The sequence below is a fragment of the Sciurus carolinensis genome, chromosome 14 (assembly GCF_902686445.1).
Source record: "Sciurus carolinensis chromosome 14, mSciCar1.2, whole genome shotgun sequence".
Taxonomy (NCBI): Eukaryota; Metazoa; Chordata; class Mammalia; order Rodentia; family Sciuridae; genus Sciurus; species Sciurus carolinensis.
Window position 1 is genome coordinate 33,843,460 of NC_062226.1, and position 21,944 is coordinate 33,865,403.

At 51.3% G+C, this 21,944-nt stretch overlaps 1 protein-coding gene across 1 annotated transcript; it reads left to right on the forward strand.

Moving 5' to 3' along the window:
* Positions 1–351: 351 nt before the first annotated feature.
* On the forward strand, positions 352–21,018 carry Trim14 (tripartite motif containing 14). The gene is made up of 6 exons (XM_047524919.1): positions 352–654; positions 3,333–3,428; positions 9,816–10,049; positions 13,196–13,358; positions 14,576–14,668; positions 17,557–21,018. The coding sequence occupies exons 1-6, from the start codon at positions 439–441 to the stop codon at positions 18,090–18,092; spliced, it is 1,338 nt and encodes a 445-aa protein (XP_047380875.1). The 5' UTR covers positions 352–438; the 3' UTR covers positions 18,093–21,018.
* The last annotated feature ends 926 nt before the right edge of the window (positions 21,019–21,944 follow it).

Consider the following 21,944-nt stretch of genomic DNA (forward strand, 5'->3'; position numbering starts at 1 on the left):
AATTCGGTAGGGACCCAAGGTCTTAAGAACCAAGGACCTTGTAAATTCTAGCCTGAGGATAACTGATCTTCGCCAGGAGACCAAGAAGCGATCCTAGGGGATTTCTTAAAATTATGGAAAGGGCTCTCCCAGAAAGTGAGTGTGGGTAATGCTCACTGTATGGAAAGGCTACACCAACTCTGGTTAAGGGAGAAGCCCATTTTCTTCCATCTATCCCAATAGGGGCGAGTCCCCTTTTCCGCGGTGGCCTCTTGCAGTCCAGGGCAGGCACAAGAAGTACCTGCTGGCAGGAGGACGCAGGGAGTCTCAGTCCTTGCCCAGGCCGGATGGTGCCGCAGCTTCGCGGCGGCCAGCGCCCTGCCAGACTGCCGCCCCGCCCCCGTCCCCGCCAGGTTTCGATTCCGCGGGAGCCGAGCGGTTCCGCACTGCCGGAGCTGAATGGAGGGCGCTGCGGCGCGGGGCGCGACGCCCGGGGAGCCCCGGCCCGCGGAGTCCGAAGAGGCGCGTGGCTGGCGTTGCCCAGAGCACAGCGACCGTCCCGTGGAGCTCTTCTGTCGCCGCTGCCGGCGATGCGTGTGCGCGCTCTGCCCCGTGCTGGGCGCGCACCGCGGCCACCCGGTCGGCCTGGCGCTTGAGGAAGCGGCGCGCGTGCAGGTGGGGGGCGCGAGTACGGGTGGGGAGCGCGCGTGCGGCTGGGGAGCGTGCGGCGCGCGGGGCCGGGGCGAACCCGGGTAACGGACGAGGAGAGCGCGCGCGCAGGGTCCCACGGTCAGTTCCCCGTTAGGAGCTGGAAAAGTGAAGCCGGCCCCAGAGGTCATCGAGGCGGTACAACTAAGAACCGAAGACTGAGGCCCGGGGAAGGGCAAAGGTGATCCCAGGTCACCTGTTCAGGGTTTAGGAGTGAGAACTTGGGAGCCCAGGCTGGTACCCAGATGCCCCGGCCTTGACCTCCATGACGGGGCCACCACACTGCGGTAGGCTATTAGAAAAGCTACTTCGTAGTTAACAGAAGTGAACCCCATCTACCCACAGCTGGAAAACAGCCGTGTGTGGCTCCAGAGAACCAACAGAAGTGAACCCCATCTACCCACAGCTGGAAAACAGCCGTGTGTGGCTCCAGAGAACCAACAGGCAGCTTTGGTTTACTCTATCTGGAGGTCACAGAAAGGACCGTGAACTGAGAATTGCACCATTGCCCTGGGAGCAGCCTCCAAGGCCCTCTACCTCCCTGGGTGTGCCCCTCCTCCCTCCATGCCTTGCTCCCAACAACCACAAGCCAGTTGTTATTAGTATAATAGTCATTTAACAGATAACAGAAGAAATGCTCTGGAGCTAAGGCAGGCCTTGAACCCAGGCCCCCACCAGCCTACAGCCCCCCACCCCAGAGAGATGATTTTCATCTTGACTCCCTCACTCTGCTGTAACACAGGTAATGGCCAGGGCCTCTGGGCTCCTGTTCCAGCCCTGTCCTGGACTCGCTTTGTGGCTCTGGTCAAATCCCTCCTCTGGACTCCCCAAAGGTCTGCGTAGCTCTTCAGTCTCTACAGACCTAAATTCTACCATGTCCGTCCCAAAGAAGTCCTCTGTGAGGAGCCCTGCCCCGGGAGAAACTTTTCCGTACCCAGCATGACTGAATACCAGCACATTGACAATCTTGGCATTCCAAGGCGAAACTGGACCCACGGAGGAGTCTGACTAGTGGAGTCCTGGGTTCAAGGCCTGCCAGAGCCTTCCTTTCGGCATCTATAAAATGACTGTGATGATAATACTTGCTCCTCTGAGCTATGTTATTCAGAGTTAAGAAGGATGCTTTCCAGAGATATGGTGCAGTGGTCCCTTTGTCCACCTGGCTGACCGCCTCTCTTTGCACATCCATGGTTGCTTCCACACGTCTACTCACTCACCTATCTATCTGTCCATCATCCATTCATCCATCACTTCTATTCACACCTCCTGCCATTGGTGTGTTGAGTCATTGATCTATCCTCCTCTTACCTGGAGGAGTTGCCTGACTGGTTGAGGGAGAGGAGGGGGTGAATACAGTGTGATGAGGACTTCGACTGGTGAGAACCAGACAGAAGAAAGAACTGGAGGCAGGATGCCCCAGAAGATTTATTTGGGAAGTTGTCATTGGAAGTGGCCTTGAAGGATGGGTCAGATCCCAAGACACCTGTGTCTGGAGGGAAGAGGCACCTGGAGGTTGGGGGTATTCTTGACCCATGACGGAAGGTGCTGGTCAGAAAACACAATGACTCTGGGTGCAATGATGCCTGCCTGTTATCCCAGCAACTTGGGAGGCTGAAGGAGGAGGATTGTAAATTTGAGGACAGCCTCCAACTTAGTTGAGACCCTGTCTCAAAATAAAGAATAAAAAGGGTGGGAGATGTAGCTCAGGGTAGAGCGCCCCTAGGTTCAATCCTCAATACCAAAAAAAGAACAGAACACACTAGGTCAGGATGTGCGTCTGAAAGTTGAAGTCAAGGCTTATACTTGGGTCATGACCTTACCACTGCCCCTTCTCACCCCTTACCTAGGATGACACTCCACACAGGAGAAATGCTTGTTGGATGTTAAAATGACAAAACTACCTGTATTGGGTGCTTCCTGTCTGCCAGGCACTCTGTGTAAATCTCATTTAGTCTCCATAACAGCCCTGCTTACAGGGACAGAGATGGAGGTTTAGAGAGGGAAGGTGCCCAGCTGGGCTCAGGCCTAGGTCACCCCCACTCTAGGCCTTGTGCTGGCAGCAGCCTGCTGGGACTCTCCACTTGAAATGGGCAGCCCCTGTAACGCCTTTTAATTCAGCAAACATTTCCAGGCCCTCCCCACGCTGTGCCTGTGGGGAGCCAGGAGTCAGGCCCAGTGGCTGTGTGTAAGGCCAGCTTCAAGGGAGGCTAAGGTGGAGCTAGGGTTATACCTGTGGGGCAGAGGGACCCAGTGCAGGCCTTTGGACAGATATCAATTTCAAGGGTTGGGGATGTAGCTCAGTGATAGAGCATTTGCCTAGTAGGTGTGAGGCCCAGGGTTCAGTCCCCAGTACCAAAAGGAAAAAGCAAGAATAAAGGAAAAATTAGCAATTTCATAAAGCAGAGCCCTGCAGGGTAGGAGGAGCAGGCCAGAGCTGAGGCTTGCCCGACGTGGCCTCTGAGGACCAGTGTGGCCCACCTCTCCACTCATCCTCCAACTTGCCACCAGACTTTGGGCCAGCCACCTCACCTTCCAGGTCTCAGATACCTCTGCTGACAGAGAGCACAGGCATGAGCAGAGATGAGGGCCTGCTATCTGAAGAGTGACCGTGTTTTGATTTTTTCCCTTCATTCCCTCACCTACAGAAACTCATCCAAGAATGTTTACAGCAGCTGGAGACCAAGAAGCAGCAGCACCTTGACAACATCACCTGGATAGAAGATGCAGCCGAGAAGCTCAAGGCAAGTGGACGCTTCTTCCCTCTTCCAGTGGACGTGTCCACATTTCCCCTCATGCGCTTGTCCCCTAGTGTGGCGTCATGTGGCGTCAAGGGAAATAAAGACCAACCTCAAAGGGGCAGTCAGGGTGGGTGGGCCTGGAGCTTCTGTAATTTAAGGCGCCTTCTTTGAGAAAAAGAGCACAAAATGACAGGCAGATTCAATGCAGAACCATGAAGGGGGACATGCAGTTGAGGCCCCAAGACTGCTGCAGCACCAGCCTTGGGGAGAATCTCCTGGGCACGCCCTGGCCCCCGCCACCGCCATGGCTCCATCTTGTAGCAGCCGCTCTTCCTCCTAGTCCTCCATCCCCCACACCCCAGATTGCCTTAAGTAGAGCAACACACAGTTTACTAGCTGGGCTTGGTGGCACACACCTATAATCCCAGCAGCTGGGGAGGCTGAGGCAGGAGGACCTCGAGTTCAAAGCCAGCCTCAGCAACTTATCGAGGCACTAATCAACCCAGTGAGACCCTGTCTCTAAATGAAGTATAATATAGGCCTGGGGATGTGGCTCAGTGGTTGAGTGCCCCTGGGTTCAATCCCCAGTAAAAGTTCAAAAAAAAGGATTCTTTTGAGGGCTTTTGGTGTGAGGTTGGGTCTGACACTGTGAGTTGCCACTTGGACTATGAAAATGTGGTGGCATCTTTAGGAGCCTTCTGTGAGAACTCAGGCGGTCCCCTTCCCTCTGCCTCAGCGGCTCCCTCCTCACAGTGAGGGCTGGGATGGGGGTGTCCTACAGGGGCCGGCCCCACAGAGTGACCCACACAAGGCAGAGAAGACTGGCTCCGGCCAGGGAGGCGGCTGGCATGGGGTCTTCCCGAGCCAGGCCCACCGCCGCGTGGAGCAGGGGTTGGAAACCACTCCTTTCTGAAGCACGGGCCAGGCCATGAACTGGACCCCGCCTTTGCCTGACATCCATTATCTGTCAGGTAGCTACATGCCCCAGTGTCCTGGGGACCTTGGTGGTTCATGTCTTTGGCCTCCGTTTAATTATTAATAGTGTCCCTCATGTCCTCAAGAGCAGGACACTGGGCTCAGGAAGATAAGTCTGTTCAAAGGGACTTGGTAAAAGAAAGTTGGCAGGTTGGAAAGTGGTTCCCCAAGAAGGATGGGAGGTACCCAGCTGCTCCTCCTGAAGGCGGTAGCCCAGGCGCAGGTGTGCCCGCGGCAGATGTCCCAGCAGATGTGCTGGGTGCCCCCAGGGAAAGACTTAGGATCAGCGTGGAGGGCCTAAGGGGTCCCGTGGTTTCAGCAACTGCTTTAACTTTTTACCTTAAAATAGTTATAGATCCACAGGAAACTGCAAAAATAGTACACAGAAGTTTCGTGTGCCTTCACCTAGTTTGCCTTAAAGAATTATGTACCTCTTACATACTTATAGTGCAATATCAAAATCAGGGAATCTTCGTGTCTGTTTCCCCAGCTGGCCTTGAACCCCGGGCTCAGGTGATCCTCCTGCCTGGCCAACCAGTAGCTGGGACCGCACGCTGTCTACCTCACACCTCCCTCTCACATCAGTATTAAAGGCAATATATTCCATTATTTGAACCTACCATGAATCATTAAGCCATTTTCTGAATGTTGAACAGTTAGATTACATCTGGTTTTTCCCTAATGCAAAATAGCAGTTCAGCAAACATTATTTTGGCACCTTGATTTGCTTCCTTAGGGACAAGATCCTAGAAGGGACGTGTTGCGCAGGCACAGCGTATGTGAGAATCCTGTCGCATTCTGTTGAGTCGCGGCAGGCGTGGTTTGTGGCAGCGAGGTCTGGGACAGCCATGCCTTACGCAGAGGCAGATGAGGGGAAAGACCATTCACATGGCAACAGCTCTGTAAACAGATCAGTAAAGTTTGTGCAAGGTCCGGAGTCTGTTGTACCGGAGCCAGTGATCAGGACTAACTACCCCCTTCCTTTTCAGGGCACGGTTGAAAAGAACTTGGTCATTAACCCCCAGTCAACACCCATTACATGATTACTTCCTTATCAACGGCTTTCCCCTTCCATCACGGCACCTTAGAGGCCAATATGTCCAGGTGCAGGGAAAATCTGACACTCGCCTGCAGCCCTCTCTACTCAAATGGGAATAGATGGCACTACATCTCTTCTGCCTGTGTTCTTCTTCCTGAATCTTCCAATTTACTTTTCTCAGTACTGATGATTGAAACCAGGACCTCACACATGCTAGGCAAATGCTCTACCACTGAGCTACATCCCCAGCCCTTTTCTGATTTTTAAATTTTGAGACAGAGTCTTGCTAAATTACCAGGGCTGGCCTCAAATTTGTGATATTTCTCTTGCTTCGGCCTCCCCAGTAGCTGGGATTACAAGACTGTGCCGCCACAGCTGGCCTGAATCTTCCAAATTGTCTGCAGTGAGCTTTTGATACTTTTAAAAATTAAAAGAATATGTGTGTGTTTAATTATTTTTAAAAAATTGATTACTATCAAATCCAGACATAGGCTAGGGATTTAGAATGTGTGTAGGCTAGCCAGGCACAGTGGCACACACCTATAATACCAGCTGCTCGGGAGGCTGAGGCAGGATGAGTCCAGTCTGAGCAATTTAGCAATAAAAAGGGCTGGGGATGTAGATCAGTGGCAGAGCACTTGCCTACCATGTGTAATGCCCTGAGTTCAACCCTCAGTATAGAAAAAAAGAAGAAGAAAACAAAAAAAGAGCATAGACTGTCAAAGCCAAAAGGCCCTTCTAGATGGGGCTCAGGCTGGGCATGGTGGCAGGTTCAGACTACTCAGGAGGCTGAGGTAGGAGGATCATTTGAGCCTAGGAGTTGAAGGCCAGCCTGATCAACATAGGGAGACCCTTCCTCAAAACAAAAAGAGAGGGCTGGGGAGATAGCTCAGTTGATAGAGTGCTTGCCTCGCAAGCACAAGGCCCTGGGTTCAATCCCCAGCACTGCAAAAAAAAGAAAAAAAAAAAAAAAAAAGGAAATAATGTCTCATTGGTCACATGGCAAGGTAGGACCTGGGCTACAGCTCTGTCCACCAAGTGAACCCAGAAAGAAACCACTCTGAGGGGTTCAGCCAGAGGGGATTTGCCCAGGGAACTGTGGCTCAAGGATGGAAGAGGCCAAGAAGTCAACCAGGGGTTGAGATACCACCGGTAGAAAGCCACCTGACCCCCGGGCCAGTGTCAGCAGAGTGCAGAGGCCAGGGCCTTCTGGGCAGGAGCTAGAACCAGAGCAGGCTGCCCTGAGGGGGCTGGAGGATGCAAGGGACCCGGGAGGCTGTCCCTCCTGGGGAGCCCACCTTGCCTGGCCCTCTGGTCTTGCTCTAGCTCCTCTTTCTATTGACCAAACCCTGAGGGAGGATTTTGGAAATTCAACCTACAGGGCTCAGCCCTCTGCCCCACAGAACAAAGCTGAGGCTGGAGCAGAAAGTGGACCTGAGCCAGCACAGTGGTGCTCACCTGCAATCCCAGCTGCTCAGGAGGCTGAAGCAGGAGGATCACAAGTTCAAAGCCAGGTTCAGAAACTTAACGTGGCCCTAAGCAACTTAGCGAGACCCTGTCTCTAAATAAAATATGTAAAGGGCTAGGGATGTGGCTCAGTGGTTGAGAGCGCCTGGGTTCAATTCCAGGACAAAAAAAAAAAAAAAAGTGGAGCTGAGGTACTTGGGCCCAGACTGGCATCCGACTCAGTAACTGCTGGGAGCTGGAATAAATAGCCTCAGTTCCTGCTCTGTACCTTTCCCTGTGACCCACCAAAGCTGCAGGAATGGAATCATAGCCTCCAAGCAGGGGGTGACATGAGCCAGCCTTGGCCAGACTGGAAATGGGAAGACGGGACTCTGCCAGGCCTTACTCCTGATGTCACTGGTCTCCACCACCCCTGCCGGCCCTGGTGACCCCCTCTGGCCCTGGCTATCCCTCCTTCTGCCAGCCACAGCCACCATGTCACAGTCGTGGGGGCTCCAAGGCTAAAGTGGCCTGGACAGGGTTGGCCATCCTGCCCTGGTGGCACAGTCCAGGAGAGGTGCCCACAGCAGGGCTATCCAAAGTCATACTTTTCAGAAAGGAAGCAGCTTTTTGTATTCTCCTCACAGGGCCCTTACTCTGCATGGGACTGAGTGGGACAGCACTCCATGGCAAAATCCCCTCCCTTCCCTGACCCGGGCTTCGAGGTTGGTCTTTCTCAGAGTCTGAAGGCTCATCTCAGCTGGACCCCATCAGGCTCTTACCAGCCACCAGCTGCACCCAGCTGTGTCTAAATCCCAGCCAGTTCAATCTGGGGACCATTTGCATTTCGAGGCAATGGGACCCAAAGCAGCACTTTCTTGTTTCATTATCAGCACTCTCCCCTCCCCCTCCCCCCTTCCCTCCCCTTCTCTCTTGAGTGTGTTGTGTAATCAGCCCTATCCACTTACTCAGGAAGTCTTCTGGGGTTTTCAACCTCCTGCACTGGGAGGTGTGGTGGCATGAAGCATCTGCTGTGTACTGCTGCGACCAAGCCGCCCGTAGCTGTTGGCGCAGCTTGGTTAGGAGGAGATAACCTGCTCTCTTGGTTTCTCCACAAGCATCCTCTGTCAACTCTGTGGCCTCTAACAGGTTCATCACTCCAAGGTTTGGAACATATTTTCTTTCCTTCTCCTGGTCATCCGATGAAGATGTATTCATGTTTAGGCACGTGGACCCACAGCAACTTTGCTATCAATGCTGACCAAGTCTCCGGCCATCGAGAGCCAGTGGAACCCATAAGGTCTGTGGGATGAGCTAGCCCAGGAGCCAAGCGCTGCCTGAAGCACTGTGCAGGAATCCCAGATGGGGAGCTGTCTCCTGTGTCTTACCAAACCACACACTAGTCCCACTAAGAAGAGAATGTCGGGGGCCTGCCCCAAGCCTGGCCAGCTGCAGGGGTCATTCTGCCATGGATGTTTGGGCTGAGAAAGGAGCTGGCCTGTGGTTTGGCGATTTTATTTTCCTGATTGATTTCTGTTTTCTTATTTTGCAAGTGAGATGACAAAGCGAGAGCCTGTCTTTGCCAGCTCTCCAAGCCACACCTCCCCCCCAAACAGGACCACTGCCCACGTTGCCATTGCACTAGTGAGCGTGCACAGGCAGGCGTGCCACCTAGTTTCTACTGTCTTATGGAGGTGCGCGGATTATTCTGACACTTGTTCCTTGCCACCGCACCAGTACACATGGCTCTACTGCATTCTTTTTTTATATTGTTTTCATGGTGGTAAAATACACATAACAGATTTCGCCAGTTTTAAGTGTTGGTTCAGGGACATTAGCTACAGTCCCAACGTTGTACAGCATCCCCATCCTTCCTGGGACCTTTTCATTACCCCAAGTAGAAGCTCTGAGCCCATTAAACAACCACTTCCCATTCCTCTTGCCCCAGCCCCTGGTAACCTCTACTCTCCTGTCTCTCTCTGTGAATTTGCTTGTTCTAGGCCTTCTATGTAAATCCAGTCATAACATTATTCTTCTGTGGCTGGTTTATTTCACTTAGGAAAATGTCTTCATGGTTCGTCCATGTTGTAGTGTATGTCGGAACAATGCATTCTTTTTGTTATAAATTATTTCTTTGTATGAATTATTTCTTTGTATGAATCAACATACGTGCATGTCCCGTATTGAAAACTGTCCTCAACTCCTCTCTGAGCTCTGTGTATAAATGCTATAGTGAGATCTCAGTGCACAGCTCTTCATGCTCACCGGAGCACATTTTCTAGGATCAATTCCTGCAAAAGGAAAACAGCGTCTTCACAGTAATGAATCTTTCCAGTCTAGGGTATTGTTTTTCTCTTCCATGCAGTTGGAGGTTTTGGGGTGTTTCAGTACAGTTTCACTGTTTTCTTTATCTGGGTGCTGGGAATCAAGCTCAGCGCCCTGCAGATGCTAGGCAAGTGCTCTGCCACTGAGCTACACTCCCAGCCCTTTTGCTTTTTTGTTAAGTTTGTTTTTTAGATATTTCGTTATTTCCATCTTTATTAGCCAGGTGCAATGGTGCAGGCCTGAAATCCCAGTGGCTTGGGAGGCTGAGGCAGGAGGATTCCGAATTCAAAGCCAGCCTCAGCAGTGAGACCCTGTCTCTAACTAAAATATAAAAAAGGGCTGGGGATGTGGCTCAGTGGTTGAATGCCCCTGGGTTCAATCCCCGGTACCCCAACAAAACAAAACAAAAGCATCTTGATTTCTCCATGCACTTTCCGATGGGAGCTGAGCAGTACTTACACAAGCTTTAGTTTTTTATGAGTTGATCTTGGATCTGACTGCCGCTTTGCTGAACTGACTTTGTAAATATTATATTTCTTTTCACATCAATTATTCTGGATCTCTTGATTGGCAGACTTATCATCTGCAACTGGTTTTCTTTTTAGGCTCATGCAGAGTCAAGTAAAACCTGGCTGACGGAGAAATTCACTGAACTCAGATTACTACTTGATGAAGAGGAAATGCTGGCCAAAAAATTCATCGATAAGAACATGCAGGTGGCCCACCAGGTGTACGGGGAGCAAGTTGAGTCTTGCCAGAAGCAGATTGACGGCATGCACCATCTCTCCAACAAGGTCTGGAGTATCGGCCAGGAGTCCAACCCTGTTCAGCTGCTGCAGGTAGGGCTGGGTCTCTGCTCTTGCTGCTGCTTGTGGCCCTGCACACAGTGTTTCTGCACCATGTAAAGGAATGGAGGTTCACTTGTCAGCATGTAAACTTTCTTGCCCCTGCACAAGAGTGCAGAGAGTACACGTCGCCAGAAAGATAATATACATCTTGGACTAATTAAACAGTATTAGCAAACACCATTTTCGAGGGCCTCTGTGTTTCAAGCATTTTACGTATCTTAGCTCTAATATTTACTAGAACTCTACAAACTGGACTTCTCATTCCGTCTTGCAAATGAGAATCTGAGTGGCTCACATAGCTGGTAGATCAGACCCAGATTTGTCTGAATTAACCCGCAAGGCATTTTTTCTTTTCTTTTCTTTTACTGTGCTGGGAATTGAACCCAGGGATGCTCTAACACTGAGCTAAGTCCGCAGCACTTTTTAGTTTTTATTTTGAGAAAGGGTCTCACTGAGTTGCAGAGGCTGGTCTCGAATCTGCAACCCTCCTGCCTCAGCCTCCTGAGTTGCTCAGATTATGGGTGTGATCCACTAGGCTCAGCTGCCCAGCTCTTTTCTCATTTTTATTTTGAGACAGCTGTCCAGGCTGGCCTTGAACTTGCACTCCTTCTGCCTCAGCCTCCTGAGTAGTTGGGAGTACAGGTGTACTTTCCTGGCTCTTACAGAGTGTTAAGACACCCCTCTCCCCGGGAGATTCTTGTACCATAAAATACAGCTTTGAGTTTTAGGCATCCCTTTCTTGTATTTTCTTGTGCCAAAGCTCCCGGTTTTAACCATTCGTCATTGCTCTCTTCTATCCTTTTATTCATGTATTCCTCAGATACACACTGAGCCGGGCCATCTGCTGAAAATGAGGAGCTCACAGTGGGGCAGAGAGACATGCTAAGAAACAGATATGTACAAAACAGCTCGAGCCAGTTAGCAAAAGAGTGTCCAAGAAATGTCTAACTCTGTGGGGGTGGGGGTCTGGTCAGGGAAGACTTCTAGGAGGAGGCCATGGTGGAGCTGGGAGTGAAAAGTGAGGGGGGACAATTCAGAGGGGACACCTGGGCAGGCAGGAAATATGGACCAGCGAGAGCCTGGCAGGCAGGAGGACTACCTGGGGTCTCCTGGCTTGAGGAGGGGCAGGTGTGAGGCAGGTGCTTTTGAGAGATGTGGCTGGGGGGGGAGGTCGGGGTCAATTGTGCCAAGCCAGCAGTTTAGACTTGGTCCTTTAAAGAGATGGCAGCCAGGGGCGTGTTTGGAACTGAGGAATGAAAGCATCGACTTGGTCAGGTTACTTAGGTGACAGGGTGGGAATGGACAGGGGTCCCACCAGGGGCAGAGGCTGGGTGGGAAGCTGGGGGAGCAGACCATGGTATCCAGGAGAGAGATGGTGGTGGCCTGGACCTCGTAGGGCAGAAGGGTGGGGAAAAGGCAGGTTCAGGGATGCAACAGGAGTGGAGATAGGAAGTGGGGGGAGGAGGCATCCCAGGTGGTGCTTGGGTTTCCCACTTGAGAGATGGCGGCGGGGTTTGGGGGTGCTATTCTCTGAGTCTGCAAAGGCAAAAGGCAGATGTGCTTGATTTCATTCATTTATTCCATCAAACGTATCTACTGAGAATCTACTGTGTATCGGGTCCTGTCAGACTCTGTGTTTGGGTTACCAGATGGTAGCATTTTGTCCTCTGTTGGCCCCCAGTCCCACCCCACCCACATGCCCTTTGGGCCAGCCTCCTACCTTCCCAGAGCTGCTTCCAGCCACCCCTGTCCCCCTGGCCAGCTCCACTTCAGCCCTGAGTGGGACCTCAGCCCTGGTTCCCACTAAAATGGGTATGGACCCTTGGCTTCCGAGGCCGGGTGAGACTTGGAGGCCATCCCTCCAGTCCCCGCCCAACACACAGGCTCCTGCGGGGGTGCTGACCTGCCTCCTCAGGCACCCGTCCGCCCAGTCCTGGGGTCACTCTGCCTGCTAGCTAGTCCTGGAGCCATCCGCCATCTTCCAACTCCTTGTCCAGGACCTTTAGAAAGTGCTGAGGACTCGCCTGAGAACCTGAGAATACAGATTCATAACTAATACAGGAAGGAACAGTTTTAAGCAAGAAAAGAGCGGATAAGCCAAGAGTGGTGGGGATGCCTGTGATCCCAGTTACCCTGAGGCTGAGGCAAGAGGATGGCAAGTTCAAGAGCAGCCTGGGCAATGTAGTGAAACCCTACGTCAAGATAAAAGATCAAAAGGGCTAGGATGTAACTCAGTGGTACGACATCCCTGGGTTGAGTCCCTAGTACCACAAAAACAACACTGAAGGGCTTATGAAAGAGAGAGTCAGGAGGGAAGACCACACCACATAGGGGGTTTGTGCCAGTGTAGACCCCACCCTGCTTCTGCTGGGCAAGACTGACCTCAGGCCTCCACCACCTCTGTCCCTGAAAGCCACATGCCACCATCACCACCTCCCCCCTCACTTCCAAATCCCGGACTTGGGTTGGAGGGATCTCATCTCGTGCCTGCACCCCAGTGCAGAGGGGGCTGAGAAGGAGTTGTCTGGCTTCTACTTAGTGAAGCCACACAACTAAGGGGGGGGTCAGCTGGAAAATGGGACACACCCTGGGTGGTGGCCACCCGCTCCCCAGTCAGCTCCCCAGCTGCGCCTTCCAGGGCCTTCAGTTTCCCTCCTGGGATATGGTTTCCTGCTCTACCCGGTGGACAAGCCCCAGGGGCTCCTTCTTCAGGAAGACTGACCTCTCTTTCTGGGCCCCTGTGCCTGAGGCAGACCCTTGTTCAGTGTCCACGAGGCTGAAAGCTCAGAGGGAGGGACCCCATGAGATGGTGAGCACCCTAAAGGCAGGTAGTCTGTGACTCCTGCCTCTGCTCCTCAGAGCTACCGTGGAGTAGGCCTCAGTGCACAGGGAAGGACAGGAGGGGAGGAGGGACTCTGCAGCACCAGCCCTGAAATGACCTCCACCTGCCTTCCACCTCAGGCCTGCTAGGCTGTCTCTGGGGCACTGCTCTGGGGACATGGCCTGGGCTAACCAGGGGGCTGGGGCAGGGTGGGGCCTGGCTGGCTGGCCTGGGTTTGTTGGCGGGTGCTGCAATGGAGGCTGAGATGCAGCCTGCAGCCCCCAGCGTCGCCCTGACCCCGTGCCCACCCACACAGGCATACATGGCCACTGAGCAGGAGATGAAGCAGCACATGAGCCTTGGGGAGCTGAGCCACCCCGTTCCTCTGTCCTTTGAGCCCATCAAGAGTTTCTTTAAGGGCCTCATGGAAGCCATGCGGAGTACGCTGCAGACACCACTAGACGTTCGCCTGAAGGAAAGTGAGTCACCATGTGACCAGTTTTGGGTCCATAAGTCCCAAGTGCCCTGCCACCCAGAGACACAATTGCCAGGGTTACCACCCTAAATCCTGTCTCCCACTCACACAGGCCCTTGTCTGGGCAGGCAAGGGCTCCTGGGCCTGGGGCCCAGCCCCCACTTATGACTCTGACATGACCTCCTTCCCTTCCTGAGATGGTGTCTGCCTCGCTCTCCCCAGCCACCACTCTGCTCTGTCCCAGCTGCTCCTACAACCCTGCCACACCTCAGCCTTGCCTGCTCTAGGCTTCCAGCAGGGATGGCCAGCCCTCACTCCTCTCCCCTTGCCCTCTGGGAACCACGTCCTTCCTGGGGTGTTGATTAGATGGATATAGGGCCTCATGTATGCCTGAAGGGCAGGGACCACTTTGGGTACAGCTCCAAGGTTCCCGCAGGTCCTGAGAGGCTCTTTCCTTGACTCCTTCCTTCACTCAGCGCCGTGTGATGCTTTGCTCAGAACACTGACAGAGCCCTCTGACGTGGCAGGCCCCATAGCCCCTGCTTTTGTGGGAGAAGGAAGGTTCCATTTTCTGAAATGGGGAGGGGCCTTGAGGATTGGAGGGAAGGACTAAGGACTGCCTGGACCTGCTGGGTGTGAGAAGTGCGAGCTACCATGTGGTGATGTCACCTAGGCAAGAGGATGGATGGTTCCAGAGTCTTGGGGAGAGGGGAGAGGCCTTCACCTAGAGGCTGGCCTCCCACAATCATCGGCAGGCCATGGGGACGAATGAGTGCCTGCTAGTGATGGATGGGGGTGGTGGGGGAGGGGAGTGCCTTTGAGGAGCTGGGGAGGTGGTGAACTCACCAAGGTGCCCCCCTGGATGCTTCTGGGGGGCCAGCCTCCCGCACTTTTCTTTCTGAGAACTGGATCCTTCCCAGGACTCAGCTCTAATTGTTTTGCACCTGCACCTGGAGGCGGCCTCCCATCCTGGAGTGCTGGATTCAGGAGCTGTTTCTCTCCCCCGCACCCCACACCCTCTCTGCTGGCCTGCCCCTGCCAGCTGCTTGTGGTCCTGGACTATCTGGGTCTCTGAATTTGCATTTCCTATTTCAATTTGCTTGTGGTTCTTGGGGAGCGTGTGCAAATTCTGAGCTCTGTTGTATTTTTTGTGTGTCGCGTTTTTCGTGTGTCGCGATCTTGCTGCCTGCAGGAGCTCTAGGCATCCACTTCTCCTTACAGACGTAAACTGCCAGCTCTCAGGCTCCTCCAGCACCAAGCTTGGGACCTTGCTGAAAACAAGCCCCTCACCAGAGAGATCGCTCTTCTTAAAATGTAAGCCCCCAGGAGTGGAGAGAGGGTGGAGGGGATGGGATGGACAGGTGTGGAGGACCAGGAAATGAGAGCCCTCCTTTTCTGTTAAAGAGACCCAACTTGTGTTTTGTTTTATTTTGAAAACTTTTACTAGTAGTCTTTTAATAATATATGTTCATTGTAGAAAAATCAGGAAACAAAAGGAAATTACTGAAAATCTTTCCCATAGATAACTATTTGTCCTTTTCCCTTTTTTCATTTTGCATAGCTCTTGTACATATAACGATGTATTTAATGTATCTTTTTTTCCCAAACATGTTATCATACTATACACACTTTTATAATCTGTGTTTTCATTTACTGATATATTGTGAATATCTTAGTTCCCTTAAAAATTACAGGTAGGAGGCTGGGGATGTCGCTCAGAGGTACTGTGTTTGCCTAGCGTACAGAGGCCCGGGATTGATTCCTCAGCACTGAAAGAAAGAAATAGGAAGAAAATAACAGAAATAAATCATGTCAGGAGTAGGAAGAGAACAGAAGTTCAGTGGATTAGAGGAAGGGAAATGAAGGACAGGGATGGGGATAGGAAAAGGAAAGAGAGTGGAATGAATCCGACACAACTTTCCTACGTACATTTATGAATATATCACAGTGAATCCCACCATCCTGTACATCTAAAAGACTGGGGTCCTAATTAGAATAAGATATATCCATGCTTGTATAATTATATCAAAATGGACTGTACTGTCATGTATAACTAAAAAGAACCAATAAATTCTTTAAAAAAATAAGAGAAAATTGTAAAGTCAAATCTTGAAGAAAATCGGAAATTACAGATGTACAAAGAGGTACTACCTCTCCCAGAGATAAATGCTGTTAATATTTTGGTGTATATTTTTTCAGACATTTCAAAACATACATGTATAGGTATTTGCCAATGGAAGCATATTCTTTTATATTTTATATTCTATTATATTCTTTTTTTTTTTTAATTTTGGTGGTAGATGGACACAATACCTTTATCTTATTTATTCATTTTTATGTGGTGCTGAGAATCAAACCCAGTGCCTCACACATGCTAGGTAAGTGCTCTACCACTGAGCTACAGCCCCAACCCCATATTCTACTATATTCTTTTAACATAACAGTATAGCTTTAATACTTTTCTACTTCAATAATATAAATATTATTATTCATGGCATTACATTGAATGGATCATATTTAACCACTCTCATATTGCTGAACATTTAGAGAGGTTTACATTTTCATTTCTATAAACAGTCCATTTTGTTCATGTTTGTTGAATTAATGAATGAGTGGACGAATATACCTTAGTTTATTTTCTGATTATTTTTTAGGAATAATTTCTCAAAATAGAATTATTAAACATACATCCTCCCCTCCCCTCCCTCCCCCTCCCCTCCCCTCCCCTCCCTCCCCTCCCCTCCCCTCCCTTCCCCTCCCCTCCCCTCCCTCCCCCTCCCCTCCCCCTCCCCTCCCCCTCCCCTCCCCTCCCTTCCCTTCTGTACTGGGGATTGAACCCAAGGCATTTAACCACTGAGCCTCACGCCCAGCCCATTTCATTATTATTTATTTTACTTTTAAAAATGTTGAGACAGGGTCTCACTGAGTTGCTTACGGCCTTGCCAGTTTGCCAAGGCTGATTTTGAACTTGCAGTCCTCCTGCCTCAGCCTCTGGAGCCACTGGAGATAATGTGAAATTTTTAAAATACACTATTTTCAGTAACATTTTCTTTAAAAGTAGGAATGAATCTAGTAGTTGATATGTAAAACCTCTCCACAGAGCTGGGGATATAGCTCAGTCAGTAGAGTGCTTGCCTTGTAAGCACAAGGCCCTGGGTTCAATCCCAAGCAACACCCCCCCCAAAAAAAAAACAAAAAAAAAAAACCCTCTCCACAGAAAACTCTGAAAACATTACTGAAGAATTTAAAGATTTAAAGACAGCTGAAATAAATGGAAGGATAGACCGTGGTTATGCAACAAGACAGTGTATTTCCTGTGGCTGCTGCAATGAAGTACCACAGACTTGGTAACTTAAAACAACACAAATTTGGGGCTGAGGGTGTAGCTCAGGGGTAGAGCACTTGCCTAGCATGCAAGAAGTCCTGGGTTCCATCCCCAGCCCTGCCCCCCCCAAATAAATATAATATTACAGTTCTGTATGATGTAAGTGCAACAAAATCTCACTGACGAAATCAAGGCCGGGCTTCTTTCTAGGAAAACCCTCACTTCCTTGCCTTTTCCTGCAACCAGCGTCTGCCTGAATTCCTTGGCTCTAGCAACTCCTTTCATCTTCCAAGTTAGCAAGGCTAGATCTCCTTGACTCTCGTATAAGCACATCTCCATCCAACTCTTCCCGCTTCTGCTTTAAGAACCCTGGTCATTGACTACACCGGCCCACCTAACCTAGGTGATGCCCACTGATTTCTCCACCGCGCCCGGCAAAATGTGCCCGTGAGAGTATATGATGTGGTAAAAAGTTCATCAATATATCAGTAAATTTTAAAAATCAGATTACCTAAGAGCTTGTGTAGTATGATACCAATATTAATAAAAACTCTAAAACGTCAAGTTAAGGACAGAAAAAGATTGCAAGGTTACACAGTGTTAACGGTATAGGATTAATTTAATGAGATTTTTTAGAAACTGGCAGTCAATTCCATGTTACAAAATCCAAAGTTAGAAGGGTGTAAAACGTTCCCTCCTGGCCCTTCCCCCAGCCGCAGAAGAAATCGGGGTAAAAGGGCGGCTTTCCCTCGCGCCTTTGGCAACTCGGGTGCTTTCCGGTTTTGCACTGCGCGCCTGTGCGGTGCGGGGGCGGGATGGGGGCGGGCCCGGAGCTGACCCCGCCCACCAGGCGTGCCCGTGTCCCCGCCCTCCGCAGACGCGCGCACGCCCACGCTGGATCCCGACACGATGCACGGGCGCCTGCGCTTGTCCGCCGACCGCCTGACGGTGCGCTGCAGCCTGCTGGGCCGCCTGGGTCCGACGCCCGCGATGCGCTTCGACGCGCTCTGGCAGGTGCTGGGTCACGACTGCTTCGCTGCGGGCCGCCACTACTGGGAAGTGGACGTGCAGGAGGCGGGCTCCGGCTGGTGGGTGGGTGCCGCCTACCCATCGCTGCGGCGCCGCGGGGACTCGGCCGCCGCCCGCCTGGGCTGCAACCGTCAGTCCTGGTGCCTCAAGCGCTACGACTTGGAGTACTGGGCCTTCCACGATTGCCAGCGCAGTCGCCTGAGGCCCCGCCATGACCCCGACCGGCTGGGCGTCTTCCTGGACTACGAGGCCGGCGTCCTCTCCTTCTACGACGTGACAGGTGGTATGAGCCACCTGCACACCTTCCGCGCCGCCTTCCAGGAGCCACTGTACCCGGCCCTGCGGCTCTGGGAAGGGGCCATCAGCATCCCCCGGCTTCCCTAAGGACCCAGAGCACAGTGAACCCCAGGCGCTCGTGTCCCAAGCGTGGCTACTTTCTAAGACCTTCTCCCAGCCCCAGCCCTCCCCCACCAGCGGGGCACTTTGAACCATTCCTCTTCCCAGGCTAGTTTCAAACGTGTCCCAAACAAGTCTGCTGCTGCCCTTTCCCCCACCACCGTGGCTTACACTATACTACTTTTAGTGCAGGTGAGCTTTAGCATTCTGAGCAGGTTGCCAGAGCAGGTTGTGCCCAGCCAGACCCTCCTGGCGCATAGTAGGCACACAGTAAATATCCGACTGAGAGTCCCATAGCTGAGGCTCTTCTGTTCCTTAAGCCCCTTTGATCTGCCTGCTCTCCACCTACTTCAGCTTGTCCATGTCACCTCCCTTCAGAGGAGCTGCCAGGGCTTCTTACTTTCTGGTCTGAACCCTTTCTCATCTTCCTCTTCTAACCCTAAAACCAGAGGGATCTGCCTAAAACGGGACTGAATCATTTAGAACTCTGAAGAGTCTCCCAGGAACTACAAAAACAGAAAACAAACACACTTTCCCTTAGCATTCAAGGCTTTTCTAGTCTGCCCTCCTGGGCTTACCCTCATGCAGCCCGGTTGCTCTTTTCAAAGAGGCTCCAGTGGGAACTTGTCAGTTCTACCTCTGCCTCTGTGCCACCCTCCTCCACCCACCCTCACCCCCCACCTCTGTGCAGGAAAAGCCTTTCTTCTCTTTGCCGGTCTCAGTCTTCCCAGCCCACAAGAATCTCTTTATTATAAGGCCCACAAATCTGGGACCTGTCTTTCCAGCTTGATTGGAAGCTTTCTAAGGGCAGCTGTGCCCTATACTCACCTGACCTGAAAAGTTCACAAAGTCCCTTCCCTCCTAGGCAATGAATGAATGACCAGCAGGCTTCTACCACTGACTCAGAATGGCCAAGCTGGGAGGCCCTCACAGATCACCCTGACCTCATTGTACATTTGGGGAGACTAAGGTTCTGAAAGCAAGAGCTGCCTTAAGTTACCCACAGTCACTTAGGTCTGGGCCAGTCCTGGAGCCCAGATCAAAACCCCACTCACCAGCCACTAGGCAAATCTGAAATTGTCCCTACCTAGCTCTTTAGGCCAAGCTTTCAACCTGGGAGATTTGACTGCTTTCTCAGGGGAAGAATCAGAAGGTAACTTGCTGAGCAACCACAGGTATTTTTCCCAATTGTCATAGGAGAAAATCTGAATGGGATTTGGGCAGTTCTAGGTATTCCAATACTCCATAGATCCCTTAAACCCAGATGGCCAAGGAAACCTCAAAAACTCAATTGGAACAAAATGACCAATAGAAAAGGTCAAAGGGCCAGGCCAGCTCCTCCAGCAGAGAAAGGTGGCATTGTCCCAGGGCCTGCTCCTGAGTTCTGGAGGCTCAGCATTGTGACCTATCAATTCCCTTGCTGGTTTTGCAGCTCTAGAGTACTAAAGCATCTTCTCTCACTTTTCACTTTGGAATGCAGAGCCTGATCCCCCCTCATGGTTTAAACGGACGATGTGCATTAGTTTGAACCATACAAAACAGCCAAGTTCCAATGATTTTTGGCTTTAAGATGGCACCTTCATATGTGGCAACATAAGTTGACTATAAGGCAGAAGGAATCAAAGTGCCTTCAGTTCTAACCAAATAACTGAAACCTCTACCTTCAGATGACAAAACACTGTGTTCTAGATATCTTGAGTAAAGGGAAAACCGATCATTGGAAATGGCCCAAGGCTGCATTCTGACAGGCAGACAACATTCCTGACAGGTGTATACTTCACATTTCCACCCATCCCTGAAGACCAGCATGTCTTCCCAGACCCACCACTGCAGGAGCCAAGCTGTGACAGCACTTTGACATGTAGCCTTTCAACTAAACTCATCTGAGCCTCACATCATTTGTGGGAGGCAGCAGTTATCCCATTTTGCACCTGACAGAACAAAGACAGAAGGAGTCACTTGCCCAAGGTCACAGAACTAGTGCTGGAGTGTGGGGGTCTGGGCTCCTGTCCACCAGGACGTGCCGTTCAGGGTGGATGCCGCTGGTGGTTCCAGCACCTGTCATTGCATTACTGACTGTGATGCTTTGCTTTTGCCTGGTTCTATGTGGGACCTGAGTCTGCCTTTGGATTACCTTCCTTGGGTTGAGATGAGGCTTTCAACCCCAAGGGTACTTGTTTTGAGAGTTTGGGATTCATGTAGCAGAGACAGAACTGGATTATAAACCAGAAAAGCAGGCTGTAGGCCAAGGCCTATACTAGTCAGAAAACTTCAGTGGCAGTCCATAATCAACCATGTGCCCTTGGGCCAGTCACTTTTTACTTCCTGTAGCCTTATCTGCAAAAGGGTATAATGACCCAAACTACCAGTGCTCTGGGCTCAAATGAAAGGTTATGATATTGCTTTAAAAATTGTGCAGTGCTGTATCATACTAGGACTTATTAGCACTTCCAGTGGGAACCTGTCGTCCCGTGTTGCAGTGCTGAGACAATGCAGGCCCGGCCACCACAAGGCAGCAGTCGGAGCCCTCTTGATATTCTCAGCACAGGAACAGTTTTCCTTGGGGTCCACATCCATAAGGGTGCTGATCATGTGCCTTAATCTCTCCCAGAGTTGAATCTGTAAAAATTTCCTTATTGTTGCAGCAGATTGCTTACAGTTTATCCTCCTGTGCTGGGGATCCAATCCAGACCCTCTCACAAATGCCAGGCAAGCACTGTCCCACTGAGCTACAACCCCAGCCTAGTGGATATTTTTAAATGACAGCAATTTTCTAATATGTGGTTTGTTTTAATAATCAATTTTTTTTTTCTTGGTGCTGGGGATCAAACCTAGGATCTGACACATGCTAGGCAAGTATTCTACCACTGAGTTATGGTGGTTTTGTTTAATAAAATCTGAATATTGTCCCTTGTAACTGTGGTCTTCATTGGAAGCTCATGTTGCTTCAATCAAGTATGTAGCACCCAGGCCTGGACAGGCCCTGGCTCACTTCCCATCCCCTTCACAACCAACTGTGGTCATCAACTGGTCTTTGATTGAACATCTCCAGTGATGGGGAGCTCACCCCTCCTGGAGATAACTCACTCAATTCTTGCTTCCATGGAAACAGACCCAGACTGCCAGCTGTTCCTAGCCCAGATAGTGTTATGGAGCTTTGCATGCCCTGCTCAGAAACTCCCTACTGCCCACAGAACAGAGCCCGACTGGCAGACCTTTAAGCCCGCCCTTCTGTCCCATGTGCCACTCCTGCTATTGTTAGTCCTTGGGCACAGCAGGGGCATTTCCCAAACCTGCACACGAATCCTCCCTCAGTCACTATGCAGCCTGCAAGCCTGAACTAGAGCGCCACCGCCTCTGGAAGTCTTTCCAGCCAGCGCCCCCTCTCCCACCTTGCTCCTGTCTCAACTCCCGCGACTCTCAGCAGTTCTTACACATGGGGCACCGTGTGTTTAGGGGTAGGGATCTCTCAGGATTACCTGCTGCCTCGTGGGGCTGCACTACACATTCCCGTGGCAGATGCTCAGGGATGTCTTCCAGACCTGAGCTTCCCCCCTGGAGCTGGCCAGAGGTGTGCCCAGATGTCAGTCCTTCAGCTCGGGGTACCCTGGTAAAGCGAGAGGCACCTTTTAAGCAGCCGTTACTGGTAGCTAGCATCCTCATAACTCACCCGCACATACTCCACATGCTGTCATCGTCTCTGCGTGCTACGATGGGAAGCAGTCTAGACAGAGGCCCTCCTTCATTCTCTCCAATGCAAGACACAGCCCTCAGAGGCAGGAACTGAGTCCTGTGGCCTCAGAGGCTCTTCTAATTCTCAGTTGCATCAATTCCTCCCCT